The sequence below is a fragment of the Felis catus genome, chromosome C2, assembly GCF_018350175.1.
Source record: "Felis catus isolate Fca126 chromosome C2, F.catus_Fca126_mat1.0, whole genome shotgun sequence".
NCBI lineage: Eukaryota > Metazoa > Chordata > Mammalia > Carnivora > Felidae > Felis > Felis catus.
In genome coordinates, this window is record NC_058376.1 from 9,322,388 (window position 1) to 9,342,848 (window position 20,461).

The following is a 20,461-nucleotide window of genomic DNA, read 5'->3' on the forward strand; positions in this document are numbered from 1 at the left end:
GAGGAAGCAGTGGGGGAGGGTGCTGGGCAGACCATCCAATAATCGTCCCCTATGACCTTTCCATAAAAAAATGAGACACACCATTCTGGTCAGCAGTTTACCACCAAGGGTCTTTTAAGCAGGCTACACACTGATCCCAAGATGTCAAGGTGATTGGCTAGAGAGAAAAAAGGGAGAAGAAATAAAAGGAAATGGCCTGTTTACTTGTGCATTTCCTGTCTGTGACCCCATTAGGCAGAACCTAAAAGTGCTCCATGGTCCCAGACCTCTTGCCTGCCATTGGCAGCGTTCTGGAGGCTGGCTGCAGAGGGAGACCAGAGTATGAAAGCTATTGAGGCAACATATTGAAAACCATCAAAATGTTTTTAGAGCCAGACAAGAAGGCATTAAAAATGTCCTAGGAGCCACGGTCTGAGATGCATGTAAGAGCAAGCTGGGTTTAATCAGGCAATATAGAGATGGCTAAAGGAAGTGAGATGTAATCTGGGTGGGATTCAGATGTCCTCCACCCAAAGTGGATGAAGAAGTGAGGTGTGGGTTGTCAGGAGCTACACGACACTTTGCCATGCTGCTGTCGTTACGTTGGAGAGTCAAGACGAAGAAACACTTTGCACGCTGTGACAGACCAGACGTAACAGGGTTACCTGAGTAGTCCTGGTCCACCAAATGAGGGAAATCTTGAGTACTCCCATACTGTACTTATTATCAAATGGAAGCCAGCATCATCTTATTTCTGCAATGCTGTTGTCAGGTGATATGATGTGACCTTTGTGATCATGATCAGGTGACAACATTGCTGTATCTCACCGTGAACAACCCATCATAAACTTGGTAAATTTGTGGTTTCTTTCCTTTGTCATTTGTCCATCTTGCACCTGTTGCATTTCTGTTGTTTGGCTAGCCATTCCTTCTGAGGTCTTGATGCCCTAGCAAACTTGCCTCTCAAGTGTCCGTCTCTTTCGTAAGATTCTTTAGTCTTCAAGTCCCTCTTCTACAGGGTATAACCAGAACCAAGGGGGCTGATTACAAAGCCAGTCTCATTTGGAAGCAGTGAACGTGGAGTTGGTTGTCGGAGAGACTACAAAAGGCCCAGGAAGGCTCAAGAATCACCCTGGGCTGTAGGGGAGCAGAAACAGGTCAGGGAGAAGACATCTGCCTCTGTGAGGGCAGAGACGGTCTGCACAAAGTTGCCTATGCCGGGACAATTTGAAAGAAGGGGCAGGGCAACTTTGCAAACATTCTGGGAACACAGAATGCAAAACCCCAAGTGAAAAACCCAGTATGGAAGAAATCGTATCCCAGTGAAAAAAAAGGACATTCCTCCTGAGTCCTTCAAGCCACACTGCTTCATAAGAACCCGTTCAAATGTGCCCAAATATAATGAAACAGAATGGGGTACAAAGCAGGACTGCAGAACAATAGAAATGGAGGAGGAATCACATCCTCGAAGAGTCAACAACCTAGAAACAGCATGGGATTGCTGGAACACGGCTGCAGCCCGCTCCGTAGCCTTGAGGGCTCTCGTTCGACCAACACCAGCAGCACCCAGGAACTCGTCAGAAGTGCACATCTTTGCGCCCCAGTTCTGAGCAATGTTTTAACATGCCCTCCAGGTAATTGTGATGCCCTCTGACACTGGAGAACCACTGGACCAGGTTCTTCTCCGTCTCAGGTTAGAGTCTGGGCACAGTAAAATCTCTCGGCCCGATTCTAGACGAGACCCGCTTTCTCACAGGGAGATTCTAGTCCACAGAAAATGAAGCCGACTACACCGCCAGAATTCACTCATTCACTCCACAAACGTTTATTAAGCATTAAGCACCAAAGCAGACATTCACCAGTTTTGGATGACTTTGTCATGGACCAGCTGGCCATGAGGCTCGGTAGCATCTGGAGGCAGGAGGGCCAAGTAGACAGGGGTCTCAGCTCCCTCCTCCACAGTCCTGGGGCCGCAAGGCCCACCCAGGTCCGTTTTCACCCACCCCGGGCAGCATGCGTTCAGCAGAATCCTGTCCGCTTTTCTCTTCTCATCCAGACGCCGGGCCAAGATCCTTGATAAGACCGTGACCCCCAGCTTGGACACCCCATAAGCCGAGTTGGGCCAGCCTTCCCTCTCGTGCACTTCGTTGTTTGCATCCTCCACAAACTTTTTCATGAGGTCCACCAGGTCCCCTTCTGTGAGCGTCTCGCATCGGAACTTCTTCTGTAGATCTGGGCTGCAATTTTCAAGAGCTTTGGAGCCCTCTAAACTGCTGATATTCACCACCCTGCCTGAAACAGAATAGTAAATATATGGAAGCAGGTCACAAATAAACGATTGTTGGGTGACTATACCCAACATGCAATTGATTGATACTGCAGGTTTAATTGCTAGTTGAAAAAAAAAAAAAGACTCTAGAAGGGACCCAGTGGGCCTTAACATTATTTTGTGCTCTCCTCCCCCAAAGGAAAGGATGCATTTCCATCAGTAACAGGGGCTAAAGGGCAGTGATCCAGTGGGCAGTTTTATAAAACATCCCACTACACACACACAAACACTCCAGGCGCCTGTGAACTTGGTTTCCCAGAGACAGCACCCTCACCCCAAGGATTAAAGCTGTTTACTGGTTTGCACAATTTCCTAGGGCCCTGGGCACCACCTCTTTGCCTCCAACTGCCAAATATCAGGGTCAAGCAATGCCTTACGATGACCCTGTCTATCCTGAATGATGGGTACTCTCACACATGGAGTGGGTTGATTCTCCATCCCAGTTTTGATTTTCTTCACTTTCTTTAGCCCATCATTAATAATTAAATATAATTAATGAGTTAATATTCACATTAACCATAATTCACGGCTATTAAAAAGACGGTTATGTCTATGAAAAAACATGCAGGCCAGAAACTAGAAGACGGCTGGAAACATTGATGGAAATCCCGAAAAAAGTGTGTGAATTTACACAGTTCACCTAACATCAGAAGACACCATGTTGCGTTATCTGGGTGGCTCAGCCGGTTGAGTGTCCGACTTCAGTTCAGGTCATGATCTCATGGTTCATGAGTTCGAGCCCCACATGGAGCTGTCTGCTGTCAGCACAAAGCCCACTTCGGATCCTCTGTCCCCTTCTCTCCCTGCCCCTCCCCCACTCATTCTCTCTCTCAAAAATGAATAAACATAGGGGCGCCTGGGTGGCGCAGTCGGTTAAGCGTCCGACTTCAGCCAGGTCACGATCTCGCGGTCCGTGAGTTCGAGCCCCGCGTCAGGCTCTGGGCTGATGGCTCGGAGCCTGGAGCCTGTTTCCGATTCTGTGTCTCCCTCTCTCTCTGTCCCTCCCCCGTTCATGCCCTGTCTCTCTCTCTGTCCCAAAAATAAATAAACGTTGAAAAAAAAATTTTTTTAAAAAAATAAAAAAAAAATGAATAAACATAAAAAAAAAAAGACACCACATTTAGGGGGTCTTTTCTTACATATTATCCCGAATCCACTCTTTCTGTATCCACTAGGATAGTTGGATTTTATTGCATTTTCTGAGTGGCATTCATTCACCATGGGGTTGGGGGTACTAGATACTAGATATCTTTGTGGGCCAACTGCACACAGGGATGGCCTCACTCTGTCTTGAATATGAGCACTCACTTATCCCCAGGTACCTAAGACTCTTCAGTATTTTCTTCCTCTCTTGTAATACATATTTCTTTCCCAACTTTGAACTGTGAAAAATTTGAAGCCTACAGAGAAATTGCAAGAATAGTTCAATACATACCCGTATGCCCTTCACCTAAGCCCCTCAATTATTAACATTTGGCCACATTTGCTTTCTCTTTGTCTTAATTGCAGACAAACATCATAAAACTTTGCCCTAAGCACTTTATATACGGTAACAAGGGTATTACCTTACATAACCACAAGAGTGATCACCCTCAAGACATTTATCATGATATAACACTATTATCTGAAGTACAGTCCATATTCGAAGGGTCCAATTATCTCAATAATCTTTCTTCATAGTTTTTGTTTTCATCCAGGCTCCAACGTAGGATCATGGATTGTATTTAGCAGTCATAGCTCTTTAGTTTTAACCTAGAGTAGTTAACAATGATCTTTTTGAAGACTGTAGGCTATTATTTTGTAGTATTTCTCCCATTTGGACTAGCATGGTTTTCTAATTAGATTCACTTCAATGCTTTGGCCAGGAATACTACTTTGATGAAGTTGTGTTCTTCATTACTTTTAAGCAGCTTTGTTTGTTTTTTTTTTTAACGTTTATTTATTTTTGAGACAGAGAGAGACAGAGCATGAGTGGGGGAGGGTCAGAGAGAGAGGGAGACACAGAATCTGAAGCAGGCTCCAGGCTCTGAGCTGTCAGCACGGAGTCCGACGCGGGGCTCGAACTCACAGACCATGAGATCATGACCTGAGCCGAAGTCGGATGCTTAACCGACTGAGCCACCCAGGCACCCTCCCCCCCCCCTTTTTTTTTTTAAGCCAGCATGGGGCTTGAACTCACAACCCTGAGATGGAGATCCAAGCAGACATCAAGAGTCAGACACCTAATCAACTGGGCCACCCAGGCACCCTAAACAAATTTGTTCTTAATCGCCTGGTTGCTACAAGGAATTAAATTCAAAAGGGTAAAGGAAGAAAGAAAAATGAAATAGGGGTGCTACTCATTGCCTTTGGTAGAAATAAACTTTCTAAGAGTCAGAGGTGTCCTCTGATCTCAGGTGACATCTCAGGTGATCATCAGTGAGGCCAAGGGATGACCATCTTCAGCAGCCAACTGGGTGCAATCAGTCCTGAGAAGGGCTGCACCCACACAACCACCACCATTTGCTGAGGTCCAGGTGGGCCCCCGGTCCTGAAACAACCCCTAGCCATTCTTAGAAAGAGTGGACAAGTAGCTCCCCCTAGTGGGTAAACATTGGATTAACTTATTTACTCAGGATCTTGAATGAACAAGCAAAAGGTTTGGTAACTTTAAAAAAAATTTTTTTTAACTGTGCATATATTTTTGAGAGAAATACACACCAAGTGCCAGTGGGAGAGGGAGACACAGAATTTGAAACAGGCTCCAGGCTCGGAGCTGTCAGCACAGAGCCTAAAGCAGGGCTGGAACCCACTAACCGTGAGATCATGACCTGAGCTAAAGTCAGACACTTAACCCACTGAGACACCCAGGGGTCCCAGAGGTAACTTTCTTTTAAAGAGGTATTATAGGGGCGCCTGGGTGGCTCAGTCGGTTAAGCGTCTGACTTCGGCCTAGGTCATGATCTCACAGCTCGTGGGTTCAAGCCAGGCTTCAGCCTCTGTACTCACAGCCTGAAGCCTGCTTCAGATTCTGCGTCTCCCTCTCTCTCTGCCCCGCCCCTGCTCACACCCTGTCCATCAAAAACGAACAAACATTAAAAAAAAATTTTTTTTAAATATGGAGGTATTATAAAGCCAAATCAAATGTGACATTTAAGTCCGTTTTGCATGGGTAGAGATTCCCTACAAATCAAGAGGCAAGGATCCTCGCTTTTTGCCTTCGGGGTAAACGTGAGTTTTACTGAAAATTCACAAGTATTCTCAATGTGTTGTAAACCAGATTCCCAAGTTGGGAATTACTGTTACAGAGAACTGGTTGAAGCCAGTGATTCATCTGCTTCTGGGTTGATGCCTGAGCTCCACCCTCCTCCAAGCTGCCTTTCATCTTTCAAAATGGCTTGGTTTGCAATTGTTTGGCATTAAGATCCTTCCCTTCACTGGAACTAATTATCTTGATTTGATTGAGGGGTGAAGTCAGGAAACCTGAACACTGTTTCCAGATTTATCACTACCTGACTGCGTTCATGTCTTTGGGTCTCAATTTCCTTGTCTGTAAAATGAAGTCATAGGAATGTCAAGTTTCTTCAATACCTTGTAGTTTTCCAATTCTAGGATTCTAAAACCCATAGAGAGAAGACTTCTAGACACTTGGTAGACATCACCCTTGCAAATGGAATACTATGCAGCTGTAAAAAAAAATAAGAAAGCTTTCTGTCTTGATCTAGAAAGAGTCCCAGAGATAGTGAAAAAAAGCATAGTAGCAAACATTATACTTAATGTTCCTATTATGTAAAAAAGGGACACACACACACACACACACAACTTAGATTTGCATTAAAAAACTATTCCCTTGGCCCTGAGCACTCAGCAACTCCATGCACCTAGAACCAAGGCTTCCTTCAGCCAGTCCCAGCAACTCTGCCTGCGGGCTTTCTGTGATCTCATCCCACTAGGAAAAGACAAAGGGAATTGCCTGTAGAGGCTGGGGACAGGAATTGGGCAAGTGGGGCAGCATGAGTCTGAGTGCAGCTCTCACCAAACATCTTTTTAGATTTTAAGATTTTTGCACTAGAGATCATCTTTATTCAAAATGTTAAATTAAGAAAAGCACTTTTTTTTCTTTTTTGGGGGAGACAGCAAGCATGAGCTGGGGAGAGGGGGAGGGAGAGAGAGAGAGAGAGAGAGAGAGAATCTTAAGCAGGTTCCACACTCAGCACAGAGCCCAATGCGGGGCTCTCACCCCACGACCCTGGGATCAAGACCTGAGCTGAAATCAACAGTCAGATGCTCAACCGACTGAGCCACCCAGGCGCCCCAAGAAAAGCACATTTCTTATAAGAACCACAGAGTTTTTCTTCCTAAGAATCACAGCTGCCTTCCTGGGAAAGAGAATCGTCAAGGAAGCTAATCTTCTCTGCCCCCTCCCAGTACAGTTGTAGGATTCTTTGTCAATGAGGGTCCTGTCCACTGGACTCAGTGCTCTATGGTCAGGGTTGTCCCTGTTCACAGCGCTTACCACTGTGTCCCCAGCACCCTGGGTTATGGTAGGCCCGCCAGTATTTGTAGAAAAAGTAATAAAAGTTATTGAATACTTGGGAGTGTGGGCAAGATACTTCCTAATAAAGAAATATTTCTTTGGGAGGTTCTTCATTAGCTTGACAAAGTGAAGAAAGGAACACAGGGAAAGTCATAATGATGCTAAAACAGATCCTTCCCTGCCAGGCTCCCAAATGAGCTGGTGTGGCCCCACCACCCTGAGGAGCTGAGAAGGACCCACTGAGGCTGCTCAAAGGCAAGAGGCCTTTGGGGACTTGTAACACCTATTATTCTAGGGTTGAGTTCATATCATGGGACCAAAGAGCACTGCCATGTATCAAACATATCTTTTATTTTATTTTTAAGTAGGCTTCACGCCCAGCGTGGAGCCCAAACTGGGGCTTGAACTCACGGCCCTGAGATCAAGACCTGAGCTGAGATCAAGAATCGGATGCTCAACCAGCCGAGCCACCCAGGCGCCCCATTATACATCTTTTTTTATTTTTATTTTTGAGACAGAGAGAGAGAGAGAGAGAGAGAGAGAGAAAGAGAATGAGCAGGGGAGGGGCAGACATATGGCTGGACTTACCGTGAGGTTTTATTATTGGCAGTAATTCTATGCAGACATTCCTTGTGGCAAAAAAGTTTGTCTTCAGTGTTATCTCAGCTCGAATGTCAAAGGGTGTTGGATCATCAGCTTCCAAAAAGAGAAGGAAACAAAGTCATGCATTTCCCCTTGAAATGTATATAACAAAGCGAATCTTATCTCTCTCTCAAGTTTATTTAAGCAATCTCTCTGCACGGAAGGTGGGGCTGGAGCTCACAACCCCAAGATAAAGAACCTCATGCTCTAGGGACAGAGCTAGCCAGGCGCCCTAGATTTTATCTCTAATTAAAGGAAAAACAGGCTAACTTTATTATTATGTTTTTTTAGTTTATTTTTGAGAGAGACAGAACTTGAGTGGGGGAGGGCAGAGAGAGTGGGAGACACAGACTCCGAAGCAGGCTCCGAGCTGTCAGTACAGAGCCCGACGCGGGGCTCGAACTCCCGAACCCCGAGGTCATGCCCTGAGCTGAAGGCCCTGACCTGAGCTGAAGGCCCAGCCTCAACCAACTGAGCCACCCAGGCGCCCCTAAAACAAGCCAACTTTAAAACGATTTTTAAGCCACCGGATCCGAGCTTCAAGGGTGTATCTGAATCACCTGCAGGGCCTGTTAAAACACAGCTTTCTGGGCTCCGCCCCCAGAGTTTGGGATTGAGAAGGTCTCGGGTGGGGCTCCAGAATTTGCATTTTTAACGCGTTCTCGGGTGACGCTACAGCTACAGGTCTGGCCCCACTTTGAGAATTCCTGGCTTTCAGGGCTGCGGCTCAACCTTGAAAGGGTATGGGAGGCACCTGGCAATCCTGTTAAAATGCAAATTCTGATTCAGCGGGTGTGGGGTGAGGCCCGAGATCCTGCGATTCCAGCGAGTGCCTGGGGGTGCACGTGCTGTTGGCCCACCGCCCACACTTTTGAGGGGGCAAGGGCTGCCAGCGGACCCGCGTTCCTGCACCCTTGGTCCGGGAAGCGGCGTATTTATCCATCAATCCTTCAGCCAGTGGCTGAGGGTTGTACCAGCGGGTGTCTGCCACCTCCCACCCGCGCTTCCGGAAAGCCGACCCGCTGAGTTGGAGGTGCGGGTGCACAGCTTCGGTGAGGGTTCAAGCCGGGGGGCTGGTCATTCAAGGCCTCACGGCAGTTTTTACTCCGTTCTGCCTCTTGGGTTTCTCGTCTCCACTAGGTTGTAGGTGAGTCTGGCTTGGTTATTCTTTCTACCTCCACCACATGGCGGCTCAACAACTTTCTCAGTAGATCAATAGAGTAATATCCTTGACCTCACCGCCCCCCCCTCCCCCCCCGCCAAAGATGCTACTTAAAATCACACTTAAAATGTATGTTTGATGACAAATTCCCTGGGGGAGGGAACAAGGCTCGCTTCCTTTCTGGCTGAGCCTATCAAAGCTTTCCATTAAACAAAATCTCAAGTCCACTATTGTGCAAGTGCGCGCTGATGGTGTCTCAGCGATCCATTTCCTGTCCCGAGCAGATGCCTCCGGGCTTCTGTGAAAGCTCCCTTTCAAGGAAAGCGAAAGCCCAAAGTGAGCTGGAGACCCTTCGCAGGGAAAATGTTTTTTTGCTTTAGACAGAAAGCTGATGAGCTTAGCAGGGCGTGGCCCCCTCCCAGGAGGCCGGTTTTCTGGCAAACCGCAGCAGCCGACGGCTCCGGGAGGGCCCAGGGCTGCGCCCCGCCAGTTTCGCACTAAGCGAACGGCTCCCGCGACTCCGCGGAAAGCGAGAAGCCGCCGAGGGAGGCCAATGTTGCGCGCATCCCGAGGGGCCGGCGCTGCGCTCCGCGATCACTCCAGCCCACAAGTAGGGGGCGCCCGCGGCTCTCTGCCCCGAACCCTTGGCGCCCCCAGAGACCCACCCCCGACCTACGCTGGAAGGCGATGCCTGCGTTGTTGACCAACACGTTGAGGCCCCCGTACTCCTTGCGCAGGAAGTCGCGCAGGGCGCGGATGCTCTGCAGGTCGTCGATGTCCAGCAGGTGGAAGCGGGGGCTCAGGCCCTCGGCCTGGAGCTGCTGCACTGCCGCCCGGCCCCGCGCCGCGTCCCGCGCCGTGAGCACCACGTCCCCCGAAAATTGCCGGCACAGGTCGCGCGCGATGGCGAAGCCGATGCCTTTGTTGGCCCCGGTCACCAGCGCCACGCGGCTGCAGGACGACATGGCCGGGGAAGGCACTTGGCGCGTGGAGAGCGGCCCGGACTGTGAGCCACTAGGGAGCTCGCTGCGGAGGCTCGGACACAGAGAAGCCACAGAGAACTGAGTTCTGGGATCCAGTGCTGCGACTTCTAGAGAACGAGGCCCGGCCCTCGGTCCCTCCCCTGCGAGGAGTGGCCGTCCGTTCCCGAAGGTTTCGTAACGCCCCACTCCGGAGTCCGCCCCTTCCCGGCGCTGCGCCCTTTTGATCCCGCGTCTGAGCCCAGCGGTGGTCTGCGGGGTGGAGCGGTTAGTCGATTTCCCAAAGCCCAAACCGATGGTGATGGGATCTAGAGATTCATTGCAGTTGGACTGAAACTATTCTAGGAAAACCCCAAAAGGAGAAAAACAAGGGCTGAGTAATTTTCTTGGGCGTGCGCCCATCATCCACTGCAAAATGAAAATGTTTGCTTTTTCCTCAAATGCAGCGAAATGATTTAGACACGGTAACTGCCTCTCAGGACATAGGTTCTCCCGTTTCCTTAAACTCAAGGAAAAAAGGTCTTATGAGTAGATTTTCAGGTGTGGGCAGAGTTCATTGCTGTGTGTGATTGCCAGCCGGCCCCCGAGTGAGAGGGAGTGTTTATGAAGCTCTTACTGTGTGCCAAGCCTCTTATTGGAATGTTTTTATTTAATCCTTACATAACTCATTTGGGTGCTAAGTGTCTGCATTTTAGGTCTGTCCAAGGAGGCTATGTGTGTGTGTGTGTGTGTGTATATATATATATGTTTTTTTTTTCTCCCAGTGAAAACTGTGCACCTGCAAAGTTCAAACAGAAATGAATCCCCTGGTGTGTCAAGGTCTGCACAGACAATCAGAACTCCCCCACGCGTCTTCTTTAGTGTAATCTGAGGGTGTTTGATTGGTGACACTTAGATTTATGGAGAGCTGCGACCTCATTATGACTCAGCTTTTCCCAAGCAGAGTTGGCTAAGCTGCTGGTGTCTGTCACCTTGACTCTACCCTTCTCTATCAAGTCAACAAACAAGATCAGAAAAGTGGGCTCTTGCTGGGTGGTCCCTTACTGTAGCTCAACCAATATTTTTTTTTCTCTCTAAAAATCATTTGGAACTTTAAAGTTGTGGGACTAGCCTTTTCTGAAGATGGCGTGGAAAGGGAAGAAGGAAGCCCCTACCCCTCCCAAAGCAGAAGCCAGAGCAAAGGCTTTGAAAGGCAAGAAAGCAGTGCTGAAAGGCATCCACAGTCTCTCTCTCTCTCTCTCTCTCACACACACACACACACACACACACACACACAAAGATCCTCACATCACCTACATTCTGATCGCCCAAGACACCGTATCTCCAAAGGCAGCTCAAATATCCTCAAAAGAGTACCCCCAGGAGAAACAAGCTTGACTACTATGCCATCAAGTTCCCCCTGACTACAGAGTCAGCCATGATGAACATAGAGGACACTTGTGTTCATTGTGGATGTTAAGGCCAACAAGCACCAGATCAAACAGGCTGTGAAGAAGCTCTATGACATTGACGTGGCCGAGGTCAACACTCTGATCAGGCCTGATGGAGAAAAGAAGGCATATACGTTCAACTTTGGATGTTGCCAACAAAACTGGGATCATCTAAACTGAGTCTGGCTGACTAAATCTAAACATAAATTTTTTCACCATAAAAAAAGATGTAGGGCTATTCAGGTTTTCTATTTCTTTTTGAGTGAGCTTAATTCGTGTTTTTCAAAAAATTTGTTTATTTCATCTAAGTTGTTGATTCTGTTGACAAGTTGTTCACCATATGCTCTTTTTAAAATATTTTATTCATTTTGAGAGAGCATGAGCAGGTAGGACAGACATGGAGAGAGAGAGAGAAAGAATCCCAAGCAGGCTCCTCACTGCCAGCACAGAGCCGGATGCAGGTCTCGAACTCATGAACTGTGAGATCGTGACCTGAGCCAAAATCAAGAGTTGAATGTTTAACTGACTGAGCTGCCCAGGCACCCCCATAATATGCTTTTATTAGTCCTGTTAATATTGGTAGTGATGCTACCTCCCTTATTCCTGATATTGGTAATTTGTGTTTCTTTCTTTTTTTTTTTTTTTTCCTGCTCTGTCTGGCTAGAGGTTTATCAGTTTTATTGATTTTTTCCCCCCTCAAACAAGCATCTTTTGGTTTTACTGTTATTTTTCCTCTGTTTTTTTTTCTGATTATATTATATACATATTTTTTAAAATGTTCATTTTTGAGAGAGAGAGAGTATAAGTGGGAGAGAGGCAGAGAGAGAGAGAGAGAGAGAGAGATACACAGAATCAGAAGCAGGATCCAGGCTCTGAGCTGTCAGCACAGAGCCCGACACGGGGCTTGAACCCACGAACCATGAGATCACAACCTGACCCGAAGTCAGACGCTTACCCAACTGAGCCACCCAGACACCCCTGATTATATTATATTTCTGTTCTAACTTTTATTTCCTTTCTTCTTTTTTTAAATGTTTGTTTGTTTATTTATTTATGGGAGAGAGTGAGTATGCAAGCAGGGGAGGGACAGAAGAAGAGGGAATTCCAAGCAGGTTCCATGCCATCAGTGCAGAGCCCCATGCGGGGATTGATCCCACGAACCGTGAGATCATGACCTGAACACAAATCAAGAAGAGTTGGATGCTTAATTGACTGAACCACCCAGGTGTCCCAAATTATTTCCTTTCTTTTGCTCATTTTGGGTTTTATTTTCTCTTTTTCTAGTTTCTTTACCATGGAAGCTGAGGCCATTGATTTGAGATCTTTTTTCTTTTTCTATATAGGTGTTAAGGGCTATTATTTTCCCTTTAAGTAATGCTGTTAGTGGAATAACGGCACATAAATCTTGATATGTTGCCTTTTCAATTTTAATCAGTTTAAAATACTTTCTAATTTACCTATTGACGTATTCTTTGACTAAGGGTATTTAGAAACTTATATTTAACAAAAATTTTTAGAAGATTTTATTTTTAAGTAATCTTTATACCCAATATGGGGTTCTGACTCCTAACCCTGAGATCAAGAGTCGCATGCTCTACTGACTGAGCCAGCCAGATGCACCAGAAGTATATTTTTAAATTTCCAACTATTTGGATATTTTCCAGATATCTGGCTGTTATTAATTTCTAACTTAATTATATTATAATCAGAGAACATGCCATATAAGACCTGAATTCTTTTTAAAGAGTTTTAGGGGTGCCTGGGTGGCCCTGTCAGTGTAGTGTCTGACTCTGGATTTCAGCTCGGGTCATGATTTCATGGTTATGAGATTGAGCCCAGCGTTGGGCTCTGAGCTGGGTGTGGAGCCTGTTTAAGATTCTCTGACTGTCTCTCCTTCTACCCCTCTCCTGCTTACGTGCGCACGCTCTCTCTCTCTCTCTCAAAAAAAAGTTTTAAAAGCTGGGAGAGAGCTATTAAAGCATGTTTTGTGCAACGGTAATAATCTCAAAGGGAGGTAAAAATTGATGAAGGAGAGGAAGGGAATAATTCAAGACTAAAATGTGTGGGAGGCCGGTGTAGTTGGGATCTAGAACTCAGATGGGGGCTTGTCATTGGAGCAGGACTTTTATAACGGGAGGAAAGCAGAGTGTGTGGGTCTCGCTAGGTGGTTCTTCTCGATGGCATTATTTACTCTTTGAAGGATGAGCCATTTAAAGTCGGCCAGAGGTTTCAGTCTGAGAGATTTGAGGAAGTAATAGCCATCTTGTGGAGTGTGAAGGTGAATGTATCAGGGAACTAGGCAGCATTGTCTGTGGAGCCGGGGCGCCATTTATGATCTGTGGTCATAAATGTCACGACAACATGGGCAGCTTCCTGCCATTCCCCCCGCCCCCCTGCCCCCCCCCCGCCCCCCCCCCCCCCGCCTCCCCCGCCTCCCCCGCCTCCCCCGCCTCATGCCTAGTTGCTTGCATGGGCTGGAAACAGTGGTGATGGTGGAGGGTTGGTGTTCTGCCACGCTCACACACAGCCTGAAGGGTGTTTGCATGGAAAGGATTATAGTGCAGGGCTGTGGCCTCAAAGGGTGGAGCATAGGACCTGAGGAAGTTGGAGATTGATAACAGGGAAGAACAGTAGCGTTGATGGAAGGAGAGGTCTCCAAGGGTAGGACACCTCTGGAGGAAGCCAGGTCCTGGGGGTCAGTGTGGGCTGCTTTGAGATGGAGGGCTCAGAGAATGTGTGGGGAACTACACGGAGGGGGCAGGGAAATCTCGTTGGTGTGATGAAAGTCAAGGGACTGGAAAGCCAGGATACCGGATGGATCCTGCACATGGCTCCTGACCTCATCAGAGATGAGGCCAGGCTTGGAGGGGACGAAGATACTGAGTCGTGCTGGACTCAAGGTGAGTGCCCTTCTTCTGTTCCTGTCCTGGAATTCTTGAGTTTTAAATAAGGGCCCCCCATCTTCATTTTGCACTGGGCCCTGTAAATTATGTGGCAGGTCCCTGTGACACCCATGAAAGAAGGGGTGTGGGAGCCTGGCTTGATAGGAGTGTGTCGTGTGTCGCTCATAGCAATGGATCCCAAGGCTTTCATGTTAAGATCTCCTGGGGGTCTCTTTAAAAAAGCAAATACAGATGCCTGGCTCCATCCCTGGACATTGTGATTGGATTGGTCTGAGGGTAACCCAAGGACTGGGAGTCTTAAAATCTCTCTTGGTGATTCAAATGCGCAGCAAAGGTTGGCGGCCATTGGGTTATAGTAGCAAGGCAGGTTGTGGGTTAGGAGTGACGCGATCTTCAAGAGAGTTGGTGTTTTCAAAAGAGAGAAGCTGAGGGTTTGCACAGGTTATTGTGGTAGACAGAATAAGCACCTCCCCGCCAGATGTTCATGTCCTAATCCCCAGAACCTGTGAATGTTACTTTACTTGGCAAAGGGGACTTTGCAGAGGTGATTCAGTTGGGGATCTTGCAATGGGGTGATCACCCTGGACTATCTTGCTGGGCCCAGTGTAATCCCAAGCATCCTTAGTTACATTTTATTTTATTATTATGTAAAGGTTTTCTCCACTTTCCCCCCAAAATGTTATTTTTCTCCGTTGTACTTTTGTTAATTACTGTTTTTGGAATGGGGTAGTTTTTGACTTCCAAATTGATTTTCGACTGAATCTCAAAGAATTGAAACCAAAATTCTTTTTAAAATTTGTGTTGCCTTTAGCAGTAACCCTTTGAAGATTAGGAAACAGATTTTATTCATCTCCTAAAGCCATTGCAGGTGATTGTCTCTCAGAGTCTGTCTTCCTCATAAAGGAAGTGTTAGATTTCAATTTTGGCTTGTATTTTCCTCCTAATTTTTTTCTGTATTATCACTGCCTTTTATTTGGAATTTTCTGCTATTATTTAGTAATTATGCCCCATGTGGGGTTTGAACTCATGACCCTGAACTCAAGAGTTGCATGCTCTACTGATGGAGCCAGCCAGCCCGCCAGCCACCCCCCTGCAACAAGGGTTCTTATTAAAGGGAAGCCGGAAGGCCAAAAGCCGAGAAGGAGATGAAAAAACAGGAGAGAGAGAGAGAAATTGAAAGATGCCATACAGCTGGGTCTGAAGACAGAGGAAGGGTCAGGAACCCAGGCAGTTTCTAGAAGCTGGAAAAACCCCACTTCAGAAAGAATGCAGCTCTGTTGACATCTTTTTTTTAAATGTTTATTTATTTGTGTGTGTGTGTGTGTGTGTGTGTGTGTGTGAGAGAGAGAGAGAGAGAGAGAGCGTGCAGGAATGAGAATGAGTCGGGGAGGGGCAGAGAGGGAGACAGAATCTGAAGCAGGCTCCAGGCTCTGAGCTGTCAGCACAGAGCCCGACGTGGGGCTCGAACTCACAACCCACAACCCGGGATGAGATCATGACCTGAGCTGAAGTCAGATTCTTAACCAACTAAGCCAGGCAGGTGCCCCCTGTTGACATCTTGACTTCGGGACTTAGGATCTCCAGAATGTGTGTTGCCATAAGCCACCGAGTTTGTGGTAATTTGCCGTGGTAGCCATTGGAAACTGATCAGCGTTTCCTCAGAGGGTTCCTGCCTCACCTCCAGGATGGCAGGAAAACAGTCTTGTACCCAGCACAGCATCACATGGAGGGTTTGCATCATGAACGCATTTTTAAGGAAAAGGACTGGTTGGGGGGGGGGGAAGCTTTGATCTATTTCCTGAGGATTGAGGAAGAGCGAATTGAAGGGAACAAGCTGTTTGACATCCTCTGTCTCATGCAAAACTTGACCTGGTTGCTGGGTCTGTCAACTAAAAAGCAGAAGGGAAGGGCAAGCTCCTGGGCCTGATCCAAACTGCTACCAGCTGAAGAGCCGTGGGTACCTGTTCAGAAGAGTTAGGGGTTCTGGTGGTTTTTTACAGCTGCGATTCTTTTAAAACTGGCTTTGCGCTCAGTGAGGCTACTCTCCCTTTGGGTTTCTTAAATCATCATGGCAAGAACCAAAGTGTTCGCCAGCACCATGGGACGTCCCTAGTTCTTCTGCAGAAGGCACATTTTCATCTAGATGACTGGGTGTACGTGGCACTCATTCGTCTGCATCCCTCTGGTGAATATCTGAGCACCAGTTAGGCTCCGAGCATATCGAGGAATGAACAGGCAGGGGAAAGCTCCCCGCTCCCATGGAGCTGCTCTTGGCTTTGCTGCTTCCTGGCTGTGCGGTCTCGGGCAAGCCTCGGTTTGGCCATTTGTAAAACGGAAACGATTATAGCGCTTCGTTCTCCTGATTGGCATAAGGGTCAAGTGAGTTAGGATCGTAAAAGCACTTAGAGCAGCGCTTGCGAACGGGAGCATGTGATCATTGCCGTTACGTTCTCCAGCGAGGGGAGGCAGACAGTCCTCTCAAACCAACACAGCCGTGTGCTTGTTGAGGTCCTCCTGGATAACCGGACTGGCACCAGGCACCGTCAGAAGTGCCCACCTCGCTTTGCTGGAGGCAGATAACGTGGGCAGAGGTGGGAGGAGGACCGGTCTCCAGCCTTGCCTTCGAGGAAGCGCTGTTGACTCCCTCAGCTTGTCGGACATTTGCGATGCTCGCTCGAGGCAGGCCGGGGCAGGAATGGGGCCTGGGGTCTTTCTGGAAAGCCAGGTGAAGGTCCGATTCCCGAGTCAAATGAAGAGGCCAACGCGGTTTGGTCACTGCTCCTCTCCTCTTCTCCATCCCCAGTTTTCCAGCCCCTGGCCCTCCTAGGTGTGGACAGTGGAGTGGTTGGGGGTCACAACCATGGTGCTGCGAGTGCCAGGGAGGTGGCGGGGAGAAGGCAGATCCTGGGAGGCGCTGCCTGCCTGCTCCGCACCGCCCCTCCTCCCCCCCACTCCTTCCTGTCCTCTGGGCAGTGTGCCTGAGCACAGAGCTTGGGGATTGGTCATCCCTGGGAGATGGGATAAGCTAGTGTGGCGTGGCTCCTCCTCCTCCTCCTCCTCCTCCTCCTCCTCCTCTTCCTCTGCCTCTTCTTCCTCTTCCCCCTCTTCTCCTCCTCCTCCTCCTCCCCCCTCCTTCTTCTATTTTTATTGTTGTAAGGAACTCCCCATGAAGTGGAACGTCCTAACCATTTGTGAGTGGGTAGTACATGTGCATATTGTGGAACAGACCTCTAGAACTTTTTCATCTTTTCTCACTTGAAACTCCAGACCCCTCGAACAACTCCCTGTTCACCCCTCTCCCCCAGCCCCTCATAACCACGTTCTACTTTGTGTCTACACCTTTATCCACTTGAGGGACCTCATCAAAGCGGAATCACTCCGTGGTGGTCTTTGTACGATCGGCTTATTTCAATCAGCATGATGTCTTCAAGGTTCATCTGTGTTGTAGTGCGTGACGGGGTCCCCTTTTTTTAGCCCGGCGGGGCGCCTGGGTGGCTCAGTGGGTCAAACGTCTGACTTCGGCTCAGGTCATGATCTCGCGGTTCGTGAGTTCAAGCCCCGTGTCAGGCTCTCTGCTCTCAGCACCGAGCCTGCTCGCTTCAGATGCTGTGTCCCTCTCTCTGCCCTCCCCAGCTCATGCACACGCACTGTCTCTCTCTCTGTCAATAATATTGCATTGTATGTATGCACCACGTTTTCTCTGTCAGTGGACGCTTAGGCTGCTTTCACCTCTTGGCTATTGTGAATGATGCTGTAGTGAACGTGGGCGTACACATTCTACTGCTTTCTAGAAGCAGAATTGTTGCAGAAACCGTCTGGCCCAGTTCGCTTGCACATGAGGAGATTAAGGCCTCTGACTGGTCATACTGCCTGTTGATGCCTGAACTGGAATACAATCAAGTCTTCAAATTCCTAGTTTAATTTCCTCTCTCCTACATTATTATTTTTTTTAAGTTTATTTATTTTTGAGAGAAAGAGCGCAAGAGGGGGAGGGGCAGAGAGAGAGGAAGACGGAGAATCCCGAGCAGCCTCCGCATTAATAGCAGCGAGTCTGATGGGGCTCAAACTCCCGAACCGTGAGATCGTGACCTGAGCCGAAGTCGGACACTCGAGTGACTGAACCACCCAGGCGCCCTCTCTGCCACATTACTGTCCTGACCAGTACCGAGGGGAGTGCCACTAACCGGTCCACTCATGTCTTATTTCTATTAAACTACCCAAAAGTAGCCTATCTTTTTCCAGCTTTACTGAGCTATGACGGACATAGAACATTTTTTTAATGATATGAATAGTTAATTGTGTTATTCATTTTTCTTTACACAAAACAGCATGTTTTTGTTGTTTCGCCAGCTTTATTGAGGTATGACGGACAAATAAAAGTTGTCTAGATTTAGGCTGTACAGTGAGATTTTTTTTTAAGGTGCACAACATGACAATTTAATATACATCCACGCTGTGAAATGATTACCACAGTCAAGTTAATTAACACATCTGTCACCTCACATGGTAGCCTCTTGTTTTAAAGTCTCTAGCATGTGTAAGGTTCTGCTAAGCCTTCTACGCTGTAGTCACTTATTTAGTCCTTCATATTGTATTACCCATTTACATCTCTTACGTTGTCTCATTTACTCCTTACGCCAATCTATAGTTAAGCACCATTCTTATGCCCATTTTGCAGGTAAGGAAACTGAGGTACATAGTGCAATAAACTTGCCGGGTACCGTGTTAAAGATTCTACACCAGTGGCTATCAAGCAGCAGTGATTTTGTGCCCCCATTCCCCCGAGGGAACATTTGACAATGTCTGGAGACATTTTTTGGTTGTCAACATGATGTTGGGAATTTTGCTACTGGTATCTAGTGGGTAGAGACCGGGGACGCTGCTAAACATTCTACAATGTACAGGACAGTCCCCCAGTCCTACCCCAGCCAAGAATTACCCAGCTGAAAATGTCACTAGTGCCCAGGCTGAAAACCCCCGCTGTATACAAGTGGTCTTCTTTAATCCCTACAACAACCCTGGTGAGAACATTGAGGCTCACAGGGGTGAACTCATCCACCCAAGTTCTCAACTGGTCAGGGGCAGAGCTGGGGTTTGAAGCTGTGTGTGTCTAGTTCCTAAGCCAGTGCTCTTACCTACACAGGTGGACTGCTTCAAAGGCATTGGTACTGTCATTACACTTCAAGGATGGAGAAGAGTCTTGAGTTGGGAAGTCGGATGCTGGAGCACTGTTACCAAGGTGTGACTATCGCAGTGGGTGAAGTGCAATTTGGGGTCTTGTGTGGGAGCACAATGTTGAGCTTGGGGAAGTGTGTTCCTTTGACACCAAGGACAGGGCACATCAGCACTAAGCACCTTCTGACAAGGGGAGGACATCCCATAAATGGATTTGGTGCAAATTCATTCATCCATCCATTCATTCATCCATCCATCCATCCATTCCATGTTCATTGAGCCTTGACCCTGTGCTTGGTGCTGGTGATATGATGGCAAAGGAGACGACTAGTTGGCTGCCTCGTTGAACATATATTCAAGTGGAAAGATGGACCATATGCCAATCGACAAACACATAGATTAAATCGATTGTGAGTAGCACCTTGAAGAAGGTAAAGATAATAGGTGGGTAGATATTTTTCATGGGGAACCAGGGAGGCCTTCCCGAGGTGGGGTGACATAGACAACATGAAGGCTGGGAAGGAGCCAGGAGAATATGGCTTCAGGCAGCAGGAATGTGAAGATAGAGATCATGAGGTCAGAATAAACTCGAAATGTTCTAGGATAACATACAGGGCTATTCAAAGTAACTGTCTGTGACTGTGCCAGACTATGACCTGTCAGGAGCTTACACCGGAGTGCACAGTAATGTGACGCTTGGCTCACTGAGAAAGTCTTGCTGTCAATAAAACGTCAGCAGAATCTAGTGGTGTGTTTTAATGATGTAGCTGGTCCACGCTCGGGCCCAAACCCCTCACCTCGTCACAGGTTACATTCTGGGGAGGGTAACTGGTCTGAATGCCACACGGTGAGCGGTCCTGAAGGAGCAGGTGCTGATGGTATTCCAAACAGACCCCCCAGTTGATCCGGGCAGTCATGGCTTCCCGTGTCTTCCTAAGAGTGCTCTCCAGCCCCGGACAGGCACCTGGCAGAGCACTGGGAAGTTCCGTCTCCAGAGCCATGCTCGCCAGTGAGCGATGGGACACGGTGGATAAGCCCCCCACGTTCCTTGCTCTGAGCTGGGATGACTCGGAGGCATGTCCACACAGAGGGCCCCCGGCAGAGCTGAGCCCCAGTTGTGCACAGAAGGAATCCCCTCATTCGTGGACCCTGTTCCCACTCCCTCACCACGCTTCCTGGGATCTTCTCTCAAATTATCTACTTGAACCAAAATCCTTGTCTTGAGGACTGCTTCTGGGAAAACCCTAACAGAGAGCATGGCTGAACCACCCTGCATAAAGGGCAAATGCTGGTCGTGGAGATCAGAGAGCTGTGAGGGCAGATCATGCAGGGCTTTGTTGACCAT

The 20,461-nt window shown here is 47.9% G+C and overlaps 1 protein-coding gene across 1 annotated transcript; it reads right to left on the reverse strand.

Annotated features, from left to right (window-relative positions):
* Positions 1–412: 412 nt before the first annotated feature.
* CBR3 (carbonyl reductase 3) lies at positions 413–9,897 on the reverse strand. Its single transcript, XM_003991442.6, has 3 exons — positions 9,305–9,897; positions 7,413–7,520; positions 413–2,271 (listed from the first exon to the last, which is right to left on the reverse strand). Exons 1-3 carry the CDS (start codon positions 9,591–9,593, stop codon positions 1,835–1,837), a joined length of 834 nt encoding a protein of 277 aa, XP_003991491.2. The 5' UTR covers positions 9,594–9,897; the 3' UTR covers positions 413–1,834.
* Between the last annotated feature and the right edge of the window lie 10,564 nt (positions 9,898–20,461).